The 17,478-nt window shown below is 40.5% G+C and overlaps 1 protein-coding gene across 1 annotated transcript in view; it reads left to right on the forward strand.

Annotated features, from left to right (window-relative positions):
* Positions 1-17,478, forward strand: part of CDH7 (cadherin 7) — a 121,019-nt gene that overhangs the window by 74,189 nt on the left and 29,352 nt on the right. Inside the window, exons 7-9 of the mRNA XM_037035583.1 lie at positions 2,206-2,459; positions 16,116-16,252; positions 17,086-17,207. Coding sequence (XP_036891478.1) covers positions 2,206-2,459; positions 16,116-16,252; positions 17,086-17,207 — 513 coding nt within the window. The remainder of the gene's footprint in view (positions 1-2,205; positions 2,460-16,115; positions 16,253-17,085; positions 17,208-17,478) is intronic.

The raw sequence follows: 17,478 nt of genomic DNA on the forward strand, positions 1-17,478 counted from the left end.
ATGTCTCTCATATAATTGGTCAGTTTTATAAGTAGTATAAGAACAAACTGAATGGGCTAATACCTAAGACACTTGTATGTTTAGAGTTTCTAAGTACATGAGTTTAGGTAAATAAGAACACTTTGTTTTATTCTTCGTGGTACTCAAATGAAATGTCAGATTCCATGTATAGACCCCTCCCCCCCAAGACTTGAACACCAGGGTCAGGTTTCCCGCAGGAGGATTTGCATCAAATTACCTGCTGCCTTTTAAAAATACATCTGCTTGTGTCTCATCCACATTCTGCTGAATCAGAATCTTGGACGGGGCCAGGCACTTGTTAGAAAGCTCCTCAGGCGGGTTCACATCCTCCCCTTGGGCTGAGGACCCTTGGGATCGAAGTACGTTTTAGGTAATAGACAAACAGCAAGATAGCCCTACAAACATCACTGCATCTGTTACTAAGTTGCCGTTTAGGGAACCATCTATCATTTTTTCATGAAAACTCAGATAAGAATTGAGTGTCTTTTCATAGTGAGTCTGTGATGTTACCTGTGGTCAGGAGAAGCAACACACCTGTCTCTTCCCCCACCTCCATGTCAGCATCAGGAGTTTCTGGGACAAAGGTATAGTTCACTTTAAAGGCCTCTGTGGCCTGGGTATCTGTATTCTAGTTTTTTTTCTAATTTAAGAAGAACTTACTGAGCCCCTTCTATGTACCAAATTCCTAATAGGCCTTGAGAATGCTAGTAATGAACAGAACAGCCTGGAGCTTACAGTCCACTGGATGAGACAGATGCTAAGCAAATAAATGTTTCAGTAAGAGCTCCCTGGTCTCGATCTCATAATCTTGTTTTGAGTATTGATTTATATATTTTCCCTCAGTATTAATCAGAGCCATGGGATCTCTGTAATATTTGTGTGCAAACACACAATGTGTAAATTTATATTTTATATATATGTGTGTTATATTTTACGTAAGCCATGTATATGCTTAGTATATATTGCATATATATAGTATCTGCATGTCTTACACAGATATCTACACTCTGTGTTGTCTTTTCGTAACTATCTCATTTTATCTATTTTAATCTGCATTGCTTCCTTCTGGGGACATGTGGCCTGCATGCGTGTCTGCATGTGGAAACACGTGCCCAGAGACATGAGCGAATCTGGATTACAGTTCTCAACACTACATTTTAGCCCGTTTTTCTTAGTGCTTTGTTCTTGTTAAATACTGACTGTAAATTATGCTCTGTATTTGATAGTATTTCTTTCAATTTCTTTGTGTTTTGAAATTTTTTGTATTACCTCATAAAATATGAAGACTATTTTGAGACATATTTATAGTGGTGAGACTGAGATTGGATATCACATGCACACAAAACCATAGAAAAACAGTGACCCTCTGTGTCCCTCGGAGAAAGAGAACCACGCTATTGTCGGAAGAACTTCACCACGTCATGGATGTGGTTCTTTTTCACACATGTTGCTTCACGGGTACATTTCTTTCTCCTTATAACCTTTTAAACTCCCATATGGTTTGACTCAAGTCGCTGTTTTTGAGGATAGTGTGAGCATGTTAATCGTCTTGAAACGTTACAGAGTAGACATTCTGGAATGTGACTGACAACGATCTGTAGAGAGCGTGTGTCCTGATGGAGGTAGCAGAGGGGCGGCTGGGTGTTTGTCGGAGCAGAGTTGCGGTGTGAACAGGCTGGATGGGCTCATCACGCCTCTCTGCTGCTGCAGCTGCGTGTGCAACACCTGAGCCCTCAAGATTATAATGAAGTCCCTCAAAATCCATAAAAATGTCCTTTTAATGAGAAATTCCGTTGAAAGTTACATTCCTCTTCACTTTTAACGTGTCCCCATGGACAGTGCCAGTCAATTACATGGCCGAAGGATATTACATCCATGTCCCTATGGGAAAAGATTTTGAAATATTGTCTGTTGTCTTTCAAATGATATTCTCAAGTCTTGTGTTTGACCAGGCAGTGTGTGGAAACAGAGTGGATTAAGTTAGTTCCAAAGCCCGTACCATTGTCTGTGGGCCAGCAGAGTGGCAAGGACTCTGATTGGCGTTATTATTTATTACTTTTGAAAGCTGATGGTGCATGTGTGTGGCTGAGTCCTTCCCACGCATATTGACATTCATAACTGAAAAGGCTCTGCTTTATGGGCTATTTAATCAGTAATTTAATTTTCCCAATAACTTTCTTGCAGGACCTGGATTTTGAAGCCAAAACAAGTTACACGCTACGGATAGAAGCTGCAAACAAAGACACCGACCCTCGCTTTCACAGCTTGGGGCCGTTCAGCGATACGACCACCGTGAAGATAATTGTGGAAGACGTGGATGAGCCGCCTGTGTTCTCCTCCCCCCTGTACCCCATGGAGGTGTCGGAAGCCACCCAGGTTGGGAACATCATTGGCACTGTTGCAGCTCACGACCCAGACTCTTCCAACAGCCCCGTGAGGTAACAGCTCTTTGCTCTCCGTCTCTGTGCTTCTTGCACAGCCATGTTCCCCCCTTAGGATGCTTTTGGCTCATTGCAAATAAACCCATTTTGTCTCCGCATGGAGCCCTAACGGCAGATGTGAAGCCGGATCTGAACAGCTCAGCATTTTACTCATTCAAAATGTGTCACCTGATCCTCCAAAGTCATTATCATGTGGTGGTACTGCAAAGCCTCTGTTGTTATTATCCACAAGCAATAGCTGGTGAACCCATCCAGCCAGTTATCCTCAGCTCTTTCAGCACAAACTGCTCAGAGGTGGAGCGATGTGTGCCCCAGTTACGGGACGCATGCATGTGTCAGAAAACTCATTTCATAGGTAACTGAAATTAGGGGTGTATTATTAAACACATCCTTTTCATATTGGTGTATTTGGATTATATATATTATTTAGTTATTATCACTTATATAAGATGAAATAATACCTAATAACTATATAAGGACTACTTTAAATGTCCACTCAGTCATCCTGTACAGAGATTAGACACACTGTTATCACAACTAATCTCCTTTGCACTAACAGGATTAGTCCTGAAAGCATTTCAGTGTACCACAGTGTTCCATTTCACAGTTTTTGCCTGTAGTTTACAACCTGAAATCATATGCATGTTTTGTGTATGTGTGTTTGTATGTGCACATGTGACACTATGTCACAGTGTGACATTTTTGGATTTGAGTACATAGTCTATGAAGTACAAAATCAGCAGGTGCTTTATATTCAGATGCGTTCAGTTTATCAGCACAGCCTTTGAGATTTAACCCATACTTAAAAAGTCTAAGTGTGTTTTACCTAAATTCTGAACTGTCTGGGCATTGGCTACAAAGAAAATATATGTTATACACATACAAAACAGATATATACATGCATGCAGGTATACACATACATGCATGTGTGTGCATACATGTATACATGTGTGTGTGGTCTTCACTCTTTTATCTGACATTGATATTTAGCCTTGGAAAGAATTGATATAAAATAATTGTTATTACAAAATAATGACTATTACAAAACAATGGCTAGGGAGTCATTGTTTCCCTGTCTATATAAGATTACTTAGATGGATATATTATTTTATTTTTAAATTTATTTTGTTGTTCAAGTACAGTTTTCTGTCTTTTACTCCCATCCCAGCCCACCCCCACCCCGCAGTGCTCCCCACCTCCCTCCCATTTCCACACCCTTCAGTTTTTGTCCATGTGTCCTTTATACTCGTTCCTGTAAACCCTTCCCCTTTTCCCCTGAAATCCCCTCCCCTCTCCCCTCTGGTCACTGTCAACCTGGATATATTATTTTAAATGCAGTGATCATAAACCATTTTGAGGAATATAATCCGTATACTAGAAATTTTGTGAGTCACAAATATACCAGACAGAATAAGCCTTCCCTTCTTCCCTGTCAGAGCCCAACCTTCACTGCCAAAGCCACTCCCTGACTTGAGCTCAGCTCCATCCACCAAGTCTTCCTGACTGGCACACACTTGAACCTGGGTTTTGTTACAGCATCACCTCTCCTGGTGATGCACTGAGTCTCTGTCCCTCACAAGCACCAGTCGCAGCACAACTGTAGCCGTAGATCAGGTACTCAGGTAGTCTGGCTTCTGCTTCAATTAGTTCATCTTATGGGACAAAAGAGAGAATGCTTTCATGAGATTAGAGATAAGGAAAAAGATGAAAAAATAAGGACATTTTGATTTATTGCATCAGTATTTTTACTTGTTATGTTGTTGAACCTTTTTAGAGTGAACATTACACTTTTTATAATATGGTGTTATATAATTTGGGGAAGGAGAAGAAGGGCAAGTAGGCCCAAGTGGACAGTGGCTGGAGTAGGAGGTGAAGGGGGCCCCGTGCGTGCTCTCAGAGGCACAGAGGCAGAAGAGACAAAGGCTGATCGCTGACAGTTTGGGACAAGAAGACTCCTGTGGCCTTAGTTGAGGAGAAGCTGGCCTGCACCATATTTTTACCTCATTTGAACTGTCTTAAAACTAAAAGAGGTGACTTAAAAGTTCAGGTTAGTACTAACTTGTGCCTTCTGGTCCCTAAATAGGGAGAGACGGACTTCGTGCAGAGTGAACAAAAATGTTATCTTTGTATGACTGTTTCTTTTTGCATTCGTGAGATTGATGTATTGACTTATATTGAACAATCAAACTCTTGACACATTGATTTACTTGCATAAGCCCAGCAAAGTCATTTGTAGCTTACGTTTTTCTGGATATGTCTCTCATGCATGTGACCTTCCCTGTCCGTTTAGGATATCCTGTAAGCCCGTCTCACTTTGTAGTTGGTGAGTAGCTGCGTACCTCTGGGCAATCTCTGTAGAACTGGCCCTCTTCCCAGCGCCCCTGTGTGCAGGGAGACCTGGGGAATGCCGCTTAGCCTGCTAAATTCCATATAACCCAGTAAAGAGGAAGAGCAACCCTGCTCCCTGCTTTAGCCCAGGTGTTTTGAAGATGAGGCAAGAAAGGCAAAGTAAGTGACGCTTTCAAACTGCGAACCGTGACTTAAGTACTAGAAAGTAGTATGATTATGCATTGCTGTTATTACAGCGTATTGCGTTTTCATGCCATTTTTATTTCAAAGCCAGTAACATCAGGGAAAGGAGACGTTTCACAAGCAACTATGTTGAAAATCACTTTGTAGTCACATATGTTCCAATACATAGAAAATATTACATAGATGCTTAATGGTCATAAGTATGCATTTGCCTTTGGGCATTGGAGTAACAATCAACATGCAAGTGAATGCCTGGGTAGATAGCACAGCCTTCCGAGGCACTGGGAGAAGTGTTCTCCAGGTTGAGATGGAACCCGAGGATTCTTAATAACCGCGAGCTTTGTGTTTCTGCGCCTTCAGAAATAGTATAGTTCTTAGAGGAATGAAGAAGTGGTCTTTATGTCATTGTAATTGTTTAAAATTAGGACAGTGGTATTGAGTTGCAAAGCAGTATGGGAAGTTGGATAATTACTGTTGGAATTCATTCACATTCTTTCTAGTAGATTACTGAAATCTAGCATATGCCATTTACATTGGAAATATTTTTTGATATGTGGAGTAAGAGATTAAAATTCTAGAAAGAAATACACTGACTCGCCTCCAGCAAGGTAAAATTGAGATCCTCTTCCCCAGTAATCTCTGCCTTGCCCAGAATTTAAAAATTTTATCTACTTTTGGCATCAGTCAAAAATTATAAGTATTCTCTGTGCATCTTCCCTTCTATGACAAAAAGACTGGGCTCCTTAACCACCACAGAGCGTTTGGGTGGCTAGAAGTATAGTGGCAATGGTTGGGAGATGAAATAAACCCAGAACCCAGAACCCAGTGATGGGCTAGAATAGAACACAATAGAATAGAACAGAATAAATTTTGGCCCTGAATACCAAATATGAGGCTTTATGTATTAAACTTTCCAGGGCAGATTGTGTTCTGCTGATTCTGATCATATTTCTGAACAGTGAAAACTTCTGTGTTTGTCATCAATAAGCTGATAAAACCTGTCAGAGCAGCCCAGAATCTAGGGGACAGCTCCATTCTCAGGTCAGCATCAGTACACGGGTCAATGAATCCACGTGCCTGTGTAAAGAACCTGCTTTGTGCGTGACATTGGGGACAAATTGGCAGGAAAAGCCAAGATGAATAAAACATTTCCTCTGACCCCAAGTAACTTAGAGTCTGGTGGAAAAAATAATTCATTCCACAAGAGTTAAAGAGTACAAGGGGGAAAGTGCCCGAGCTGGCACACTGTGAGATAAAAGTCACAACTCCAGGTTCACCAGACCTGGGACTTCACTGGATAGGGTTGTGGCGTAAACCGGGTTTGAGGGATTGGGGTATTTGGACCAGCTAAGAAAACATTATGCAAAGTCTGTTTATGGTTTATCTAGTAATATCCTCAGAGTCTAGTGCTATGCTATTTATTCAGTGAATTTATTTCTGTGGGCAGCACAGCAAGCCCGAAGTCCCTGTGCCCAAAATAGCCAATGAATTGCAATATAATGTTGTTACAAGTGGGATTGGATATGAAAAGGGGAGGGTGAATGAAAATTAATGAGGATCATGTCCAGCATTTCTAACAATGTAAATCCAGAACTGTATTTGTATTTATGTGTAAGGATTTCTGGATGGTAATAGTTACAAACAGGCTCTTTTTGCCTTCCTGGTAAAGGATGATCTCAGATAAAAGGTGATAAAATGGTATCAGATATTACATTATGGAGTGTGACTCCATAGTGTGAACACATTTGGGGTGTTTGAATAATTCAGTGTGTGTTTTTGCATATATTTGTACATATTATTCTGATCTAAATATATTTGTAAATATCTGATTATTCTGAGAAATTTAGAGATCCAGGAACAAACAGAAAATGAGGGGTTCATTCAAAAAGTAGCAGAAATCAAGTCCTTGAGGAAAATATGAGTTGTAATTCATTTCAAAATGCTGTTGGATTTAATATAATTAGCCCTAAAAAAGTATATGTTCAGGTATGGTGAAAATAAAGTTTTCATTAGACTAGTACACTTAATATCTAGAAATAATTTTCTAAACTGGTTAAGTAGGACATTCCTAACTTATATAAGAAATTTTGCTTTGATTATTATATTGCTGTAGAATTAGAACTCAGAGCCAAAACCTTCCAAGTTAGCTCTTCAGAAGACTCCAGGTGAAATGAACTATTGATGAACACATTTCTTGTGATTTATCCCTTGCAGTATTTTCCTCATTTAAAATGCACATTGAACAGTCTTATTAATAGAAGAATATGAAATGCATACCCCTTTGTGGTCTTTCAATAGAAGGTTGAAAGACTAGGGAGGTAATGTTTGTTTAGCTTTTACTCGACTGTAAGCATTCTTAATTGCGATCAACAGAAATTGGCCACTGGTAACTGAAAAAAGAAGGGCTGTGTTAAAATGCGTGGGTATAGCTCACCGAATTAAAAGGAAAGTTGAATAGCCAACCTCCCCAACAGAGAAGTGTAAGGTTTGCCTACAGATCTATAACAGAGGTAAGGAGGAGCCCAGGGTCTCTGCAGGGTGTGGCCGGGACGAGCACTGCCGACTTTTTCCTGCTGTGGTGGCCTTCTGTTTATAGGGCGCGTTTCTTGCGAAGTGTTTTGGCCTTTGTGAGGGCAAGTGCCCATCTCTTACTCAGGAAGTCCTGGGCATCTGATTCTGAGTGCCATCAAGGTCGCACGAGATTGGGAAGGTTTACACATGCAAAGGGAAACTGAGTTGCCATTATCAAAAGAAGGGCGGTGGATGCAAACAGGTGTCACTAAGCATTGAATTCAGTAGTTCGTATTGAAGGAATTTATTTCTCATTAAGTTCCTATTAGGCCAGCATGACCATTCTTTTGTTACAAATAAACACTCTCCTAGTCACACAGTTAGAAAATGTGGTTCCAAGATTTTAGCAAGGTCTGCATCAAAACCTATGCACTGCTTATAGCAACACACACACACACACACACGGACATGCACATACAGGCACACACACACATATTTTTAGTGATTAAGGTTTCAGCTTAAATGATTGAGCTATATCTGTTGTTCATATGTGTCCATGTTTATTTATTCCATCGGCTTTTGCCACTTTGAGAGTAGCAAGGACACATTTGTGTCGATCTCTCCCACCTGTCTACACATGCTATTTGAGAACCTTGACATGCATACTGATAGTTGGGTTATAGGAATTCTGCTTGCAAATATGAAAAGACATTTTAATTGGTCTCCATAGGTTGTCAAACTGCAGCAATGAAACAACAGGTGTTTTTTTAGGAGATTTGTTTGGTAGCAGATGCGCAGAACACGGAGTGTGCAGGTGTGTAAGATGTGGTCCCAACGCGCTTGTTACCGAGCGGGACAAGACATCTTACACAGAAACTTATTAAAGTTGATGTTAAAACTGGACATGAGAAATCGTCTTACAAAGCCCTCTCATTTTGCAGGTTAGGGAACAGCGAGTGCGGCTGGGGACTGGGACGCACAGCCAGGTGCTGCAGGTTAGCTGTGGGGTCCTGGCTGTAATGCTGCCCTTTCATTCCCAGGGTTGGTTCGTGCTGGGTCTTCACTAGGGCCTGTGGTGAAGCCCCAGTCACGACCTACTTCGAGCTTTCTTAACAAGGCATCACTTGTGAATGCCTTTAAAGGTTCTTTTTTTTTTAGTTTAAATAAATCTAATAAAATAGTCTAATATTGAAAGTTGTGGCACTAAGGAGCAGAGAGATCTGAATGTGGGTCTTCCTACTGTTCGGGGCCACGAGCACTGAAGAATATTAACGAGACTGCATTCGCCATAGCAACCAAGAAGGGCCAGTATTTTTTTTTTTAGCATAGAAATAGAAATACAGATACTGAAGAACGGCTCATTTTGCATCACAGTTATTAGTTGTGTTTAGTTTAATGAACGAAACTTTAGAAATTTTGGTTAGACTAAGAATTGTTCTACTTTTGTATGGTTGTTGACCGTGTGCCATTAGGTCCATCCTGATTTCCCTAAACTAAATGCCCTCGTTTTGTGTTTCATCCTGGGTCCTGGGGAGATGACAGAGACATGCGGTGATTACCTGTTAATGTTGGACAGTTGCTAAGGCTGGGCACGGAGAAAAGCCTTGGAGATCTCGCTCAGCTCCCTCACCTTACTGCATTTGAGCCAGGGTATGTGTCCAGGAGTTTCCCCAGGGAGTTAGCGTGGATTTCCACACCCGATCAGCCTGATGCCCAGATCCCTGGGTCTTTTGACTCCTAATCCTGTGGTTTTATATTCACATCACACAGCTTTGCATTATTTGTGATGATGATTTGAGAAATTATTACTGATGCGATTTAACAGAATCTTGATACTTTGGGAAGGGGTTTGGGTTGGGGGTAAAGAAATCTCTGAAAAGTAAGGGGTATTGAGTTGGCAAAAATTAGAACATGTTAGTTTTTAGGATGGACTCTATCTGTAGTCTGATACAGTTCTTGGGCTTTCTTTCTAAAACCATTATCCATTTTCATCAGTGATATATGGCAGGACCCTGCCCCTCAAGCCTTTGCTTTTATCACAAATCAATCAGCCACATTCATCGTCACAGGTGGAGCTTCAAAGCACTGTGATCTGAGGGTTACCAACTTTAGGCAGGAGTTCAGTCCACTGAGATGGCATTTACGTGCCGTGCCTGGTGCCGGAGCTCCAAGGGCGATGGAACTCGGGGGAACTCGGGCAAGGCCGAGACGACCCCTTGCAGCCCTTGCCACATGCTGGGTCTTAGAAAGGCCCTGAGTACAAAAAAAAAGGCATAGTTGGGATATAATTGGGAAGGCTTGCTGCTATGATGCTAGGGGATTGTCCTCAAGGAATCTGTGGCATGAAAATAATTGCAAAGGAGTCACTATGTGAGGCGAGGCGCAGAAATGCGGAGACATAGGAGAGTCGGTCATCAAACAATATATCAGTCTGACTGGCCTAGGGTTTTAGATGGGAGAGTGGCGATGGGGGGAAACAAAAAGAAGCTGGGCCGTGGGATTGTAGGTGACAGAGACTAACAGCTCATTTACAGGTAATGAGGTGCATTCTGGGAGGATGGCTCAGACAGACATGGTTCTGGATCTTGGCTCCCTCAACAAAGCAACAGAGACTTCGGAAACCCGGTCTGAAACACAGCCGCAGTGATGCCTGCTTGCCTTAGTTAGAAATTGTGCTTGGCTAGTAGCAACAGAGCTTAACACTAATGACTTACTAATGAGAAGTCTGGAGCTATGCACTCAAGGACTGATTATTTGGCAGTATAATGCCATCAAGGGCCTTGGCTTCTTACACCACACACTCATCACCTCCTATTTACCAGATGGCTTTTGGATACGTTCCCTTTGTATTCATGTCCCAGGTGAGATAGAGGGAAAGGGGAAAACATCGCACGCCAGCTGAATGAGCCATTTACTCCTGTCTTAAGGAGGTTTTCGGTGATGCTCAACCCAACAGCCTTCTTTTGTGTCTCATTTGTTAAAGCTTAGATACAGGGATGCCAGCTCTACTGGGGAGACTAGACAATGCTGTTTTTCAGACAGACACATGGCTGCCACCATAAAAGCAGGCTTCTATTAATAAGAAGCAAGGGAGAATGGGTGTTAGGCTTACACATACAAGTCTCTGTCATACATGACCTTAAGTAGTTGTTTGAAAAGTCAGAACAAAAAGTAAACTGCTTTTAATACTCAACACATTCAGAAAATGAGAAGTTTAGAAGGAGGACAGTTTGGGGGAAGGGCTGGCTGATGAATCTGCCTTCAGGTATTTGTTGAGCTTGAGTAGATGACGATGCCGGTATCTGGACTCATTCCCCAACTCTCCGGAATGGGATCGAGGCTGGACACGGAGATTTCCCTCTGTCTGCTTAAGAAACAGGGCCAAAGCTTCAAGTGCTATGATGCAAAAACAATGGAAGTGACTCTCTGGCTACCCTAACACAGGGTGAGAAGGGCCACGTGTGTTTGGCTGTGATTTGCAGAAACTAGTGAAGGTAGGTTTGGTTCATGATTAGAGACTCCATTTCTTTTCCTGCTCAACCTCTGATTGACTCAGGCGACTGCTCGCCTTTGTCCCTGGGCCAGTGGACCCGGAGCTGCACAGAGGGTGCTCCCCCAAACTGCCTCAGGGCCTTTCCTGTCCTTTGGCTCAGTTGCCCCCTTTTCTAGATTCTAAGTCACAGACATTTCTCACCTTTCTAAAAAGTGCCATATTTTCTCTGTTAAGGGATAGCCTTTTTTAGGTAACTTTATGTATCAGCTAAGGCATCTTACATAAATATTTACTATTTGCATGTTCAGAGGGGGAGGTAGAAAACAAGAGCCCCTTTAACACTGGGTGGTCGTGAGTCATTGTGATTGAAAGACATGCCAACCACCACACCTGTTCTGGACAGCTTGTCTACCCCTTGCTCTTTCTGAGGTTCTCCATATCCTCTCAAGCCAATACTTCATCCTCTCCCCAAATCTGCCCTGACACCCTTCATCAGACTCTAGGATAGAAATGCATTGGTTTCCTCCTAAATATTTATTATATGTTGCTATTTTTTAAATATTTTATTTATATATTTCCTGAAATTGTCACATGCAGGTGCTTAAGACTAATTGATAATTGCATGAATAATGAAAGGGAAACATGAGATAAGAATGTTGGAATAGTTTACAAATTACCACATACATACAGTTGAGGCTGTGCTATTTAGGGAAGACTATGTGAAAATTATAGCTATTAAAATACATACACTTATAAGTGGGTGATGTGTAGTTTATAATATATTGGTTTGGCCAAAACATTTGTTCATTTGTTTTTTTGTTTCTTGTTTTTCCCATAAGATGGATCTACTGGCACTTAGTTGTCTTCAGCTTCATTCGAAATAATTTTGCTAGATTTTGTATTTTGACAGCTGTCATATCAGTGTGCATTTTTAAAAAATGTATCAGGATGAGTGAATTTTGTGTAGCCATTTTAATATTGAAGATGGAAGAAAATAAGCAACAGTTTTGGATATTATGATTTATTATTTCAAGGAAGGTAAAAGTGCAATTGAAATGCAAAAAACAGATTAGTGCAGTGTATGCAGAAGGTGCCGTGACTGATCGAACAGGTCAACAGTGGGTTGTACAGTTTCGTACTGGAGAGATCGCACTGAGTGATGCTCCGTGGAGGTCAGGCAGAGGTCAGGCAGATGGGGTGAAGTTAATAGCAACCAAGTCAAGGCATTAATTGAGAACAACACTCTACCATGTGGGAGATATCAAATTGATAGTTATTGGTGAAAATGAAGTCTTTTATTTTATAGAAAAAAAAACACACACAGACTTTTTGGCCAACCCATAGAAATCATAGTGATTTGAGTGATAGAAACTTTGGTGTTTGTCGACTTCAAAACATGTAGAGGCCTAGGTGACAACCGGTTCTCTAAGAGTTTAGGCGTTTTTCTGTGAGGTGAATAGAAGTTGAAGACATTGAACATGTTAAATGAACTTTCAAGTTTAAATGCTCACTATTCTAATCCTAGAAACTTTGAGGCAATTGATAATAGAGGCAAATGTTTTAGTCATTGACTTGACCTCTGTGGGGAATTAAATGAATGACTTTCTATAGGCGTTGTCAAGGTCAAGGCCTTTTTGCTTGGTTGGAATGTAGAATTCCATTTTGTTCCTGAATGTGCAAATGTTATCATAGTGATGTGAAAAATAGGAACAAATGAAGCTTTTAGTATTGGCTTAATAGATGCTCATGTTCATAGATATTAAGTTATAATCCTCTGGTCAAACATTAATATCAATTCTATTAACTTGTGGATAATATATATAAAAACACTATATACTTATATATTATACGATTTATATATATTATACTTGTATACATATTAAAGTATGTATATATTGACTATATACATATGCACACATACATGTAGTTTATGTACACACACAAACATATACACAAAAGCATGCATATGTAGTATGCATATATAGCATGTTCACTATGTGAAATATTGGCATACAATGTTGGCCTAAAGCAACGTTTCAGGGGAGAAAATCTAGCTATACTATTTAATTTAAAATTAAAGCCTACTTGTAACATTAAATAACATCCTCATTTGCTTGGCTGTTGTGTGGAAAGTGGATTGCAGACAGTAAGAATGGAAATGTGTTGATAGCAGGTAAAATAATGTAAAACTGGGCTAACGTGGTGGTAACTTGAACTGAAGGTGCCGAGCGGAATTGTCGAGACTTGTGCACCGGGGTAAAAGTAAACCAAGTCGATGACCAAGGCTAGAGATGGAATCTGATCCATCAAGGGACCGGTCAAGTCATTTACTCAGAGGAGAAAGGATGAGGGAGGCAGTGGTTTGGGAGACTGTAGGAAGTGCAACAGCAGTTTGGGCATGATTTATTTTATTTCACGTTGTACATCCATGTGGTGATATTAAGTAGGCTATTCAGTACATAAGTATAGAAAGGCGAGGGCATTCTATCTAAATTTGGGGGCAACAGAAAACATAAAAGGCGTTTAAGTGATGGGATTATGTGAGATGTTAAGGAAAAGGGGTTACGTAAAGAAGAGAAGAGGAGCCACGTGAGGTGTTTGGAAGAGGTCAAGTAATCACAGCTCATGAGGAGGAGGTTCAGCCGCCAAGGCAACTGGAAAGGACCAGATAGTAAAGTGGGAATAAACCAGGGACGACGTGGTATTATTTGTCAAGGCTAAAGGAGAATGTGTTTTGAGGAGGAGCAAATGGTCAACTGTAACACCTTGGATGAGAGAGTAACAACAGAACAGAGATGCGAATGATGACTTTGGTGACATGGAGGCCAAAGATGAACTTCACACAAATGGAAGAAATTTTTTTTAAGACAGAAAACATTTGCTTTAAATTCAAATAAAAATGCATAAGGGGAAAATGTCTAATTCCAAGGGAAACATTCCCAGGAGGACAGAACAGGTGGGCGTGGCGGCTTCAGTGGGACGGTTTGATTTCGATTTGAGGAAAGTCACTCACTCAGCTCTAATAAAAGGTGATAAGGAGAAAGTCTGGGAAATCTCGAGGAAGATTTCTTTTTTTCTCTTACGTGCCACAGAACACAGATTCTGTAGGCGAGAGTGAGTCCATTGGTGGTTTCGACTACGTATTTATTTTTCCTTCAATACTTTAATTCCATTAATTTGTGGATAATGTATATCCACAGTTCAGCAGAAAAGGGTGAAGAGTTTGCGGGAACAAGTATAAAGGACGCATGGACAATAATGGGCGAGGGTGGAAACGGGAGGGAGGTGGGGAGGGCTGAGGGGGTGGGTTGGGCTGGGAGGAAAAGGCAGAAAACTGTACTTGAACAACAATTAAAAAAACTAACTGTTTGGCAGAATACTTTATCCGACTTGGCTCAAAATGTTCCATGTGGCTATTAACCCCCAATTTACGCATGCTAATTCATTAAAGATTTCAGCATAATTTTATTCCTTCCCACCACCCCTGCTGGCATGATGATGCATATAACTGATTCAGCTACAGCCAGGACCCCCAAACTTGGTCTCTCATGTTTTCAGTCTTCTTGTCCCCATCATCTGTCCCTCTGCCCCAATTCAGTCATAGATTTTTATGGACATGTGTTTGGCTGGTCAACTCTGGTGCACATATGTATACTGCTGTTGAAAAGCTACGTCAAGTCTCTCTCTCTCTGCCCACCACATCCATTCCCCAGTAATTCCGCATTCTGATAAAGACCTATAATCTGTTTCTGCTACTAACATCTTCTCAATATCTGCCTTTGATTTCTTCTGTTCTCTCTTACAAAGTTATATAATACGGGTCTTAGTGAGTGCCTCTCCTGTGCATACGCCCCTAGCCTCCTTTGCCTCTTTCCACTGTCCACAACTCAGTGAATCCAACCCTCTGCTTTTTATGCATGAGATGGAGCGAGTCAGACAAATAGGATGACTGGTTTCACGTTAATGACCACAAACCTCAAAGGGTCAATCCACCATGCTTAGCTGTCCCAATATACTAAGTGTTTGTGTGTGTGTCCATTCTGAAAAAAATTACTCCTCTCCTCACACCACCTCCTTCTCCCTGCTCTCTCAGCTCATAACCTTGTTTCGTAGGCCATCGAGAATACAGAAGCCGTCAAAAAACAGCTTCCTCAGATTCTCAACCCCCCAAATACCTATTACAGCACACAGGCAAAAGTATGCATTGATTTATGGTTAATTTTCTGTTCTAATATTTTCAGATGCCTACTCTTTCCTTTTTATGTTTCTTGCATTTTGTAATACAGCAGACTTGAAGTAGATGATTCTTTTAAATAATAGTTGAGAACTACTGTGCAAATGTGAAATTCTTGCTTGGCCTAAATTGGGTATATGTTTATCTAATTATTTTTTATTTGTGTAACTCTTTGTTTTTAAATGAGAGCCCTTAATTCTTCCAACTAGAAAGACTCTGAGTGGAATCTGAAAGTAGTCATTGTGAGCAGAGGGAATTTTGTGTAGGGGACAAAAAATTAGATCCAATAAGAAAAAGATTTGTCACTAATGTTTAGATAATGGATATTTCTTGAAAACTATTTAAACAGAAAAATATGCATGCAATGTTAGAGGTTGTACTTTGAAATCTGTCTATTGAACTGTGGTCAACACCCCTGAATGAGAGATACACCCTCAAAAGTGCGTTAAGATCAGGCTGGTGTTATCAACACAAGAAATGTTACCAAGTGTACAGGATTAGGAAAGATGTCTTCATGTGTTTCATTTCAGAGGGACATACAACCATGACCAGGGCTGCTAGCTCTATTTAAAATGGTTTTTAGAATAATAATAATAATAATATAATTATTTGAAGTTTATAATGGCGCATTCAAAGCTTCTGCGAAGATAACTGTCCAGTAGTGTTTATTTTGTCTGGCAGAAAGCAAAAAGACAAACAGGCGAAGAACCAAGTATAACATTGATGAAGTTTTAAACTAAGCACACATTTATTGTTATTAATATGACCAATTGTGGAGTCAGTAGGACTTGGTGATTGGCTATTCATTTAATGAAGTAAATTTGGCAAATTCTAATCAAACATAAATGTTGAGCTTTCTTTTTTTTCTTAATTGTTCAATTAGGTATTCAATTGACAGAAACACAGACCTGGAGAGATACTTCAACATTGATGCCAACAGTGGAGTGATTACAACAGCCAAGTCTTTGGATCGAGAGACAAATGCTGTTCATAATATTACAGTCCTTGCAATGGAGAGCCGTAAGTCGAAAGGTTTAAAATTAAATTAGGATGGAGGACACGGAGCATAGAGAATGGGGTGTCATGACGTTATGATTTAAACTCCAATTATATTAGGCACTTATTTCAATTGAACAAAAGCTCGAAAATCCCTAGTTTGAAGCTGTGAATGATATGTACGTTCATTAGTTTTATGTGCTAACACAAAATTAATGAAAGAGATGACTATGAAAAAGTGGGTATGAATCACCTTGCAGGGAACCCCTTGTCGCCCTGTGGCTGTGTTTCTCACGCTGCATTTTTGTTGCTGTGAAAGTGGTCGGAGAGCTTGCAGAAATCAGTAAATCAGTCTTTCTCCCTCAGCTGCCCAGATGTGCACATTCTGATACTGAACTTATGTTAGCCCCTGAAAAAAAAAAACATTAACAGAACATATAATTATAATGTGTTATTTTATATACATATAGAATATACAATATCTTCCTACAAATGTAAGTTCTAGCATCAAAGAATATTGAAAGACATGGTGTATAGGTCATTCTTTGAACAAATACACAGGTATACTATCTATATGTATAAATAGGTGCAGTGAATTAGATGACATTTAGATCAGATTTTCTGTAGCTCTCTTTAAAGTCTGATGTTATCATTCTGGATTTTATCTGTGGCCTGGTCATGTTCTTATTAGATTTGTACTTTGGCTAGGCAAACGGTCTTGGTTGATTTTAACTTTTTAGTATGCATTTCCCGAATAAAAGGAAACCTAGGGCGAAAGCACTTTTACCGTGTGTCCGCCAGTGGGAACAACAGCTTTGCTTTGACAGTGAGTGACAAAACCTTTTCCTCCTGATTAGAGAATCCAGCCCAAGTAGGAAGGGGCTTTGTGGCCATCACCATCCTGGACATCAATGACAACGCCCCTGAGTTTGCCATGGACTACGAGACCACCGTCTGTGAGAACGCCCAGCCGGGCCAGGTAAGAAGCTTCCCAACACTACGCTTCTGGCTTGTCATTTCTTTCAAAAGACCCAGTGGTAGCTGTCCTTTAAAATTCTGCCAGCTTTAAGATAAAATATAATCAGCATGTTTCAGCAAAACGAACACTTTGATGTATAACATAAACTAATATGAAAGGCACTTTCAAATCGTGGTTTAATTGGGATGATGAAAAATCCGCTGGAGGAAGGGTAAACACTGTAAAAGCCACAGCAAATGGTGAAGGCCTTCATCTACTTTAAGGAGAAACT

This window comes from Sturnira hondurensis, unplaced genomic scaffold (genome assembly GCF_014824575.4).
Source record: "Sturnira hondurensis isolate 20B ecotype Veracruz unplaced genomic scaffold, ASM1482457v3 Scaffold0001872, whole genome shotgun sequence".
NCBI classification, from domain to species: Eukaryota; Metazoa; Chordata; class Mammalia; order Chiroptera; family Phyllostomidae; genus Sturnira; species Sturnira hondurensis.